Below are 11067 nucleotides of genomic sequence, written 5' to 3'. Positions count from 1 at the left end.
TTGTATAAATCTTACGATTTTTCACTTGTGTACTTGCATGATCTGTATAACTTCAGGTTGTTTATCAACGTACATGGTTGTTAAATGCTCATAAGTATATATCATTCATTATCTATAAATAATAAAACAAAAATAGATCAATGATAAAACATCTGTATTTAAAAAATTCAAGTGTGATATAGCACAATACAGAATTTTTAGTCTTCACTGTTTTTTTGATTTGTATTTTCCATTTTTGATACCCCTTATTTTGTCATTGATCTTTACAACAATAGTATCCATCCAATACTTTGTTTTTTCTTCAGGTGACATTTCTCTTTTGTATAAACTAAACATGTGACCTGAAAAGAAAAAAAACCCAGAAATTACATTATAGTTACACTTAATCTGGACTTAATAATTTGAAACAGAAAAATCATCATATTTGTACATATATAGTAAAGTATAGTTTATACTGTACTTCATAAAGCTTAGCATGCAGGCTAAAATTTACTGGTCTAAACAAACTTTTACGGGATTGGTGCCAGCGGTTAACGAATGTAATCAAAAAGTTTGGAATATATATGTAATCCCATTTTTATTTGTATACAGTAGCATATATAAACATTGTATTTGCACATTAAAAATACATTAGAAAAAAACTAGAGCCTGTATCTTTTAACTGGCATGAGTTGAGATGACCAATGATAATCTGTTTGTCGCTATTTTACCTATGACGACGTTGTCAATTTCAATGTCAATTTCGTTAGCAACGCCACGTGGTCTCCTTAGTTTCTAGCGATAATTTTTCCATCTCAAGCGAGAAGCATGATATGAAAATTATCACAAAAAAAAATCAAAGGAAAAATGCACAAAATAGCGATAATGTATATTATCACTTTTTTGGCTTCATGGGTCACAATTAGGTCAACAGAAGGTCAACTGGAACAAAGCGTTTCAAATGTTCAAAATTTATGATACAGGCAAACTTACAATCACAGGTTATGACAAGTTAGTTCAAATTTTTTTTATGTTAATACCTTTTGCATAGAGATACATCAAAATGTGCCATTCACCATCCAAATTTAATATTAAAGCATACATGCAACCTTAACTCTACTGAAGCACCAGAAATCACTCCTGCATCTTTATCAGTTTGTATATGCAAGCTTTAGTTTACAGAGTTGTCTTATGTTTACATGTGTGCTTATGATTGTAGTTAAGTGTGCACTGGTATTTTGTTTAATTCTTGTATTAATTATAGCCTATGAATTTTCAGTATTTTGTGTTGTGGCAAATCAGTCGACAGTGCGTCACCTACAGCAACGCTAGAAGTCCTAGTATAGTTACCATCAATGGAATACAGTTTCATTTCTACAATGAGCTTGCTTATTTACATGTTGTATTTACAATTAAACATACTTTGATGGCCTTCCTCATTTGAGGATCCATTTCCCTCTTGTTTTTGCCATGACCATACACGGTCATGGCCTGGCAGTCTGATTTAGTGACTAAATATTCCAGTAGGTTTAACACAAATTTTTCGGCTGTCTGGCTTTGTTCTTCACACCTTGCTAGATCTGCTGACTTCATCTTAATTCCATACCGGGTCTCACCAAGACACACTAATGCTGTAAAGAAATAAACCGCAATAATAGTATGATTAAATTAGATATACATGAACTTGGGTTCAAATTTACATTTGGTACTGGCAGGTCCAGGACCTTTGACACTCCAAAATGAAAAGTCCACAGCCCAAATTCCAGATCCTTTTTTAACTTGAAATATTTCACAACTCAGTGACATACAAAATTTATGCGCTTTTGGTGTTAGGTTAACTTGTTTCATTGTCAGTGTCACTGTTGTAAAACATGTTTAATTATACATGTAATTGTCTTATATATAATAAAATCACATTATCTTTTTTTTTTAAGGGGAGGGTGTCACTGTTGGTGGGTGTGTTGTCTTGTAGTTTTTACTATGATATAAAGGGTCAAATGTATCTCTTTATTTATATTGTTCATTTCTGAGTATACAATTTAAGTAGCAGTTCAAATTCAAATCTATTTATTTGGTTCCTCTGTAAAAATAAATTGAGAAAATTCAAGATTCTACTGGGCAGCCATTTAAAATTGAGAAGGAGTTCCCTCTTATAATTGTAGTAATATGTTTACACTACAAAAATATATATATGAAATATCAACATTTATTAATAATAAAGAAAATTAATGTCACATTTTTATTGAATAAGTTGAATTTTGACATAACAATTTGTGTACTAAAAGTAATTTTGAGTTTCTGTATAAAATATTTCTTGCTTTTACTTTCTTTTCCATATAATTATATTTTGGTTTTCAATTCTAGTGTTAAATTATTTTATCATCAAAGATGTATTTTGTCACCTGCCTGGGATTTTTTTTTTAATTGTATTAGATCAGCAAACCCGGAATTATCCTTATCCGCCTCCAGAATCTTATCTGGTGTTTTCTGGTTTATGGCATCCATTGTTTTTCAATTTTGTTTTTTGTCATTCAGATATGATTTTAGTGGGACTTCAAATTACATGTTGACGATTTTCGTGAAACAAGAATGTGTTCCCAGTACACGAATGCCCCACTCGCACTATCATTTACTATGTTCAATGGACCATGAAATTGGGGTAAAAACTCTTAATTTGGCATTAAAATTAGAAAGATCATACATAGGGAACATGTGAACAAAGTTTGAAGTCGATTGGACTTAAACTTCATACAAACTATGTTGACCAAAAACTTTAACCTGAAGTGGGACAGGCGGCAGGATGAACGAACAAACGCACAGACAAGAAAACATAATGCCCCTCTACTATTGTACGTGGCGCCTAAAAAAGCATCAAAAGTGGATTAAAAATAATTAAACATCATACAATAGAAATATGAAAATAAGTTATTAATAGAAAGGAAGATGAAACTGTGACCGGGATATTGGGTAACGTTTGAGGTTGATATAGGGCAACTTTGGTTAATATTGAACTCACCATCAGTGTTACTTTCAAAATGTTCTACATCATCTAGTGTAGTCTTGTCTTCTTCACTCTCTGTAAAGACAATGATGCTACATTTACACATAATGCATTTTAGCCAAAACATTTTAGAAAACGCTAATGTTCAGATTATAGCTTTAAAAAGTTTTTGTTTTATATCAAAAATGTACACCTGAATTGTTTTGGATATTGCATTTTTAGGTGAAACATTTTGATAATGATTGACGTATAGAAGCAAAGTTCTGAAGAGAAATAAAAACCCTGAAAATTAGATATGGCAAGTTTGTCAAAATTGAAAACAGTTTAAATCTAGGAAATTGTTATCACTTTGGTCCTTTTAACTCGAAAACAGTGATGGATAGATAATATCCATTGGCATATAATACAGGAGGTTATTAAAATGAACATTTAAAATCAGAGACTCCCAGGAGCCTGTCATCGCCCACCTGGTTAACCAAATGTTTCACTTGGATTTTAAGAGGACCAATTAAGGACAAATTCTATTCACCATACCAGCATTGCAAACAAATTGTGTACTATAGAATTTGATGTTTGATCAAATATTTTTACAAAGCACTATATAGAAAATAAACTTTCTGAATATCAAACATACCATTGACTTCTATCCCTGATATATCACCTATTGGTTCTTCTGATTTGCTTGTTTGCTGTTCAGGTTTGCTGGTTTGCGGTTGCTCTTCAGGTTTGCTGGTTTGCGGTTGCTCTTCAGGTTTGCTGGTTTGCGGTTGCTCTTCAGGTTTACTTGCTTTTTCTTTACCTGGAGTTGACCCAGATTTTACTACAATCTGAAAATTTAAGACCAGTAATTTGTATCTAAGTCTATTTAATTCAATATAGTATGAAATATGGATTATGGTGAGCAAATTGTTGCACAATAAAAAGCTCAGTACTATGAATGTTACAGAGTTTAGTTGTTGTATATATTATTCTTTAGTATATATATATATGTGGTATGTACATTTAAGATATGAACCTAAATATAAAACTTGACAAAACTTGACAATTTTAATGTGTAAATATAGGACATGGTGACCAAACTTTTGTACATATCCAGTACTATATAAATCAAAGATGTAGCCACCAGTTAAGTTTTAATATGTTGAATGAAATCGAAAGTTATTCTTGTTCCATATCTTTTTAAAATCATGACATCATGGTAGTTTTTTAGCATAGCAATTTTAAGGTTAAGCTATAAAATTAAAGTTATTTCTTGCATATTGTACCTTAAATAAAATTATTTGCACTTTTAAACTCCGGCAATATTCTACTTAGGACAATATTAAAAAAATGTTAATTCAAAAAATAAAAATATCATGTTTGTTAAGAACTGATGATATGCATGATTGTACGGTTTACCTTGTACTCCTTAACCACCTGCTTAATGCAGTCCCTGCATTGGAAAGTTTCAATAAATGAGTCCAATCTTGCCATGATTGTAACTTGGCTTGATTGGACATCTCTCACAGCGGAAGTCAGCAAATTTAACTGTAAAACAAGATAAACACACGATAAAGATGTAACCCAAAATTCATGTTTGTGGGCACAGTTGTTTTTATTGTATTTCTTGTTCGATAGGCAAGTCCAATTGAATGTGGTTCTGTTGCAAATTATCCTAGCAATCTCAAGTATTTAAAAAAAAAAGAAACATTTTATCTCTAGCATTCTTATGTGATTGATTTCATCAATGCTTCTCAGAGGGTCAAAGTAAATACTGCAATAACACAGAAAAAGTAGTGCCAACTACCAAAAGATCAGTGTTCAATAAGGCAAACTATCAAAGGTTATAGATTTGGTTCTTTGTAAATAAAATCTAATATTGTCACTTCTTCAAAATGTGGAGCACTGCATAATCACATACAATTTCATTCAAGTTAAAGGGCAATAACTCCTATAAATCAAATTACAGGTTACCACAGATTTCAATGTAAACAATATGCACGTGTATATTTACTGGTAACATTCCCAAGTTATGTCTCTGTGAGATGGAACACAGAGAGCATAACTGAGAACCAGTATGTAAACAAAATTAATTTTCTATGAATAGTCACAAGATCTCCCCAAAAGAAGCGTGTTTTGAGAAACAGCTGTATTTACAAAGTGCAACCTATAAATGTACTTGCCTCATCTATCATACTGTTATCCTCTGACAGGAGGTTCCTTGACATCATTGACGAAGTTTCATTTGATAACTTTTCCTTTTGTCTTTTTAAAAGACAAAAGTCTTTTCTGGCTTTTTTTACATGTTATATATTAAAAATATGCAAAGCCTAACAGAAGCATTATATGACCACATGCAGCGAGTACAAATTAGATTTTTATATGACCTCAAAAAATATTTCGGGATTGTATAATGGTATAATTGCACAATAAAAATTGTGGTGAGCGGGAATGAAAAGCTAAGAATAAATTTAGGAATGGCTTTCATTTAGCTAACAATGAACTATTTTCTAAATTTTCTATAAACTAGGGCAAGATTACCTTTTTTAATTTAGTCATTTAGTTTCTATAAATATATAGTTACATTTATATCTTCAAAACTTTAGTGCAAAATAGTCATACCTCATCTGTTTCATCTGTTTGTTTTTGTTTTTGTTTTTTGTTTTTGCTTTTTTTAACTTTGGCTTTACCTGCAATATAAGACATGACTTGATATCCATGAATAGGTATTTTTCATAGTGTTCCATTTAACTCCCAGTTAAGCTATTGAAATTCAGTAGTGTAACCCTAGTTATAGGGTTACACTGACACCTGAAAAAGTCCTGACATTTTCCTGGAAATTTTACATAAACCCTCCATGTCAGTCAGTTTCGTTGTTACTTTTGCACTGTTTCTAATACTTAATTATTTAATTTTTTTGGGTTGAAGATGAAATATTGGAGAAAAAAAAAATTGTGATATCTCCTAGACCTTTTCAAAGCGCACAACTTGTTCTTAATTAATTGCAGTATCAGAAACCTTAAGGGCAGGTCATAGGTATTCTAAATTTCAGAATTTTCTGCGTTTATTTTTTGGGGATGCATCAAAACAAAACCACAAACCTGAAGCATTCTCATCAGTGGTGGATTCCTCATGTCTCTGTTTTTTTATTTTTAGGGGGCAAGAAATCCTCATCTTTGTCTAAAATTATAAAGTGAAATATGAAGCATGTATAAAGAAAAACTACATGCATGTCAAAATACTTCTTGCATATAAAGGCAAAACTTATGCAAGGCATAGGACTTTATAGTTTTTCTACACCAATTGGCTATGATATTTATGGCAAATAATAGTCACCCCCCCCCCCCCCCCCCCCCCCCCCCCCCCCCCCCCCATTTTCCACCAAGTGTAACTGCTTTCCAGCCTAAAAACATAAATCTTCAATTATACAATGTCAGAATTCAAAATATATCATGCAGTTACATATTGTTATGTTAGTATGTCCATGTAAACGTAATGTTAATGTTTGGTTCATAAGGTACTCTCAATTGTTAAATATAGGGAGTTTTTTTTTAATATGTTAAATGCATGCATGGCACTATAATTTCTGTACAAAACAAAAGTTGGTGTACATGTTTAAATAGATGATGTGGGTGCAAAAATCACTAAAATAGCAAATACTGATAAGGCCAGGAGTTTTTAATTTGTTGTTTTACGATCTGCAGACCCAATTTTGGCGATTTACTGAATAGAAAAAAATTTGACTTTTCATGCTTTTTTATTCCCGCAGACCCTAACAAATGCATTATCCCGGAAAAATAATTAAAATATTAATTCTTTTTTCATGCAATGAAATGAATTAATAACTATAAAAATTGATAACACTTTCTGTTGTCAAAAAATAAAACTTTCAGTTTCTAAAAATAGACAAATCAATTATAACTGACCCTGAAATGTCGTTTGCGCAATTACACAATAAATTTGTTTCCCTTATCTGTCATCAGTCTGTAAGATGCATCATCTCATAGAAATAGACTTTTAAACCAACAAATTCACGAATAATGTGACCTTCCTGCAATTAATTATACAATTATTAAGAAAAATATACCGGAATCATCATACACTTCTTTATGTTCATGTTCTTCACTTTTTTCGGAATCCGATTCTATTGGTGGTATTACCCTTCTAACTCTGTGTCTAGTCGATTGTTCCTGTGGTTCATCTGTAAAAACAGAAAAAGATATTAAAGAGAGATGATAGCAGTGTGTCGCAATAATTAGTTTTTTTCTGCAAGGATAATAATATTTTGGGATCATGAAAATGTGTCTGTTAAAGCAGGATGTTGGACTACTGAGGTTTTGGATTAGACAGGTTACACTGTATACATGTATTCTGTCAAAATATCAGCCATTTTAGATTTTTCAATCCTGATATATGTTTTAAATGTTTACTGATCAAACCAATTAAAATTGTTGTAAACAAGAATGTGTCCATAGTACACAGATGCCCTACTCACACTATCATTTTACATGTTTAGTGGACCATGAAATTGAGGTCAATACTTTAAATGGCATTAAAATTAGAAAGATCATATCCTAGGGAACATGTGTACTAAGTTTCAAAATGATTTGACTTCAACTTCATCAAAAACTACCCTTGACCAGAAACTTTAACCTGAAACGGGACGAATGAACAAACAGACACAGACCAGATAACATTAATCACCAAATTTTTGGCCTAACATATTACCAGTCGTTATTTTCCTTATCCATCACAGCCAAAAATAGTATAAATAATTTTTGTGAAAGGAATGGCAAAAAAAAAGCTTAAAATTGTGTGGAGGACCATAATCAGATCATTCATGCACAACATACATACAGATATGAGTTATTGTGAAACTGTCTATTCTAGAGGTGGCGTGAATCAGATGTGGATACTAAAAAATCCCGAAGATATTTTAGTTTACATACAATCTAAGACTCTCTCATCTTGCAATAGTATTAAAACATTTGACTTTTCTACACTTTACACAAGTATTCCCCATTCCAAACTAAAAGACAAATTGAAAGAGTTGGTATTAATTTGTTTCATTAATAAGAATTCCCCAAGGGTGACTGGGGAATAGAAGTATGGTCACCATTGGTCTTCCTCCGACCGGCAGTAAAACCCTTGCTAAAGTGGGGCGTCCGTTTGGCTGGGCGGGATGTACAAATTTGCAGCCACGTCCGGTCAGAATGGGGACGTTAAATCCGATGCCTCGTGTAAAGAGAGTGCCACGCTCTTTGCACGTTAAGAACCCTTGCAACGACTCTTTGAGGGGTCCGTAGGTGACCTGTTGCAAGGCTAAATTTCTGTCCCTATCCAATTTACCCTCATTTCCCGTGGCAGTCTAAATTTCTCCGACCTTAATCCCGGACGCCCCTAATACAGAACCTACCTTTTGTATTAATTGTTAATTTGTTCTCGTCCTGAATATGCATGAAATATTTGCCACTGGACGTTAAGCAACCAACAATCAATCAATCATTAATAAGAATGGCGTACGTAGATACAAGTATCTTGTCTTGGGGAGGAATAAATCCTACTTTGTAAAGAATCACTCTGATTCAAACAAAAAATTCTCTGAAACTGACATTATCAACATGCTTGATTTCTTGATTGACAACATATGTGTTACGTTTGGAGGACGTGTTTTTCATCAGACTGTCGGAATTCCAATGGGAACCAATTGTGCCCCTCTTCTTGCCGACTTGTTTCTGTATTATTATGAGGCTGACTTCATACAGGAACTCCCCCCAAGGGTGACTGGGGAATAGAAGTATGGTCACCATTGGTCTTCCTCCGACCGGCAGTAAAACCCGTGCTAAAGTGGGGCGTCCGTTTGGCTGTGCGGGATGTAAAAATTTGCAGCCACGTCCGGTCAGAATGGGGACGTTAAATCCGATGCCTCGTGTAAAGAGAATGCCACGCTCTTTGCACGTTAAGAACCCTTGCAACAACTCTTTGAGGGGTCCGTAGGTGACCTGTTGCAAGGCTAAGTTTCTGTCCCTATCCAATATACCCTCATTTCCCGTGGCAGTCTAAATTTCTCCGACCTTAATCCCTTAATCTATTACAGAACCTACCTATTGTATTTATTGTGAACTTGTTCTCGTCCTGAATATGCATGAAATATTTGCCACTGGACGTTAAGCAACCAACAATCAATCAATCAATCATACAGGAACTTCTTAGCAAGAAAGTTAGTAGTTAGCAATATCCTTTAACTCTACGTTCCGCTATATAGATGATGTTCTCTCACTAAATAATACAAAATTTGGTGACTATGTTGAACGAATCTATCCTATCGAACTAGAGATAAAGGATACTACAGATACAGTCAAGTCTGCCTCATATCTTGACTTACATCTAGAAATTGACAATGAGGGTTGGTTGAAAACAAAACTTTACAACAAAAGAGATGATTTCAGCTTCCCAATTGTGAACTTTCCGTTTCTCTGTAGCAACATTCCAGCAGCGCCTGCATACGGAGTATATATCTCCCAATTGATACGATATTCCCGGGCTTGTGTTTCCTATCATGATTTCCTTGATAGAGGATTGCTGCTCACAAGGAAGCTATTAAACCAAGAGTTCCAAATGGTGAAGTTGAAGTCATCCCTTCGTAAATTTTACGGACGCCATCACGAGTTGGTTGACCGTTATGGAATAACCGTTTCACGGATGATATCGGATATGTTCCTTATGTCGTAACTACAATACCCTCCCTTTTCACTAATGTGACTTACCGAATTAGACTATTTACCGGATTTGTAATAACACAAGTAACACGACGGGTGCCACATGTGGAGCAGGATCTGCTTACCCTTCCGCAGCACCTGAGATCACCCCCAGTTTTGGTGGTGTTCGTGTTGCTTAGTCTTTGGTTTTCTATGTTGTGTCATCTGTACTATTATTTGTCTGTTTGTCTTTTTATTTTTGGCCATGGCGTTGTCAGTTTGTTTTCGATCTATGAGTTTGACTGTCCCTCTGGTATCTTTCGTCCCTCTTTTACATTGTATGGAAAAACAATGATGACCCATGAAAGATATATTCCATTTTTGCTAATTCTACATCCAAATCTCAGACATAAAAGAGTAGTATAGTAATTATATTTGGTGGATGATGTAGTGTCTTCTGTTCTGTTCATTTGTATTTTTGTGTCATCTTTACCTATTATGGCGGGGTTTGACATTTTTACTGGATTCGGGTCCTCATTATTTTATCAATAGATCTAGTTCCTCACTGGTAGTTACACTAAGCTCTTGCTTAATACTAAAAAATGTAGAATTCCATAGTGTGTAAAATTCTGGTCTGTCGCTAAAACTAGTGAGACGGGTTAGTAGTAGATCCTTCTTGAGTAAGAATCTGGTTAACTCTGATGTGAGAGACTGCCAAATACATGCAAAAGCACCGTTATCGACTGTTTTATCTTCCATTTCAAGGTTAAATGGTGTAGAGTTGACATTTTCAGTGAATGAACTCAAAAGAGGTCCTCGTGGAGTAGGCTTAAAATTGGGAAATTTATATGAATATGGAATGCGAGTAGATTCCTGTTTATCTGTCATTTGTTCAACCTTTTTTTTGTTTCCTTGATCTGATTTTCTGCATTAGGAAGTGAGTTGATGTGCTGTTCTGTGCGCTCAGCTGTGTCTATAACCCGAACCATATTATATTCTGCAAGCAGCAATTCTCTTTGACTTCCTTCGCTTTTTTTTTCCAATTTTTTAAGTGTTGATGATTAAAAGCTATATAGGATTTTTATAAAATAGAACGTTTTGGTAGTTTCCTCTAAAAAGTAAAATCACAAAAATACTGAACTCCGAGGAAAATTCAAAATGGAAAGTCCCTAATCAAATGGCAAAATCAAATGATAAAACACATCAAACGAATGGACAACAACTGTCATATTCCTGACTTGATATTTCTAAGCCATACTTTCTATAAACCATCACATAAAAATGAATGTTTTTTACACGACAAATGATTTCCGGTGTAACAGTTGACGATTGCGTCAACGACATGTGATATTTTACATTTTTGAAAGTTTCCACTGTAAATTTTCCTTCCCTGGGCCAGCTCGGCTTCAC

At 33.8% G+C, this 11067-nt stretch overlaps 1 protein-coding gene across 1 annotated transcript; it reads right to left on the bottom strand.

Moving 5' to 3' along the window:
* Nucleotides 1–1401: 1401 nt before the first annotated feature.
* On the bottom strand, nt 1402–4980 carry LOC127732489 (uncharacterized; the record flags this gene model as incomplete). The annotated part of the gene is made up of 4 exons (XM_052241528.1): nt 4379–4980; nt 3615–3807; nt 2996–3055; nt 1402–1610 (listed from the first exon to the last, which is right to left on the bottom strand). Coding segments are annotated over exons 1-4 (537 nt in total), but the record flags the coding sequence as incomplete, so codon positions are not given.
* Nucleotides 4981–11067: the final 6087 nt, after the last annotated feature.

Source organism: Mytilus californianus, unplaced genomic scaffold, assembly GCF_021869535.1.
Source record: "Mytilus californianus isolate M0D057914Y unplaced genomic scaffold, xbMytCali1.0.p SCAF_25, whole genome shotgun sequence".
NCBI lineage: Eukaryota > Metazoa > Mollusca > Bivalvia > Mytilida > Mytilidae > Mytilus > Mytilus californianus.
This window is presented reverse-complemented; position numbering and strand designations above follow the sequence as displayed.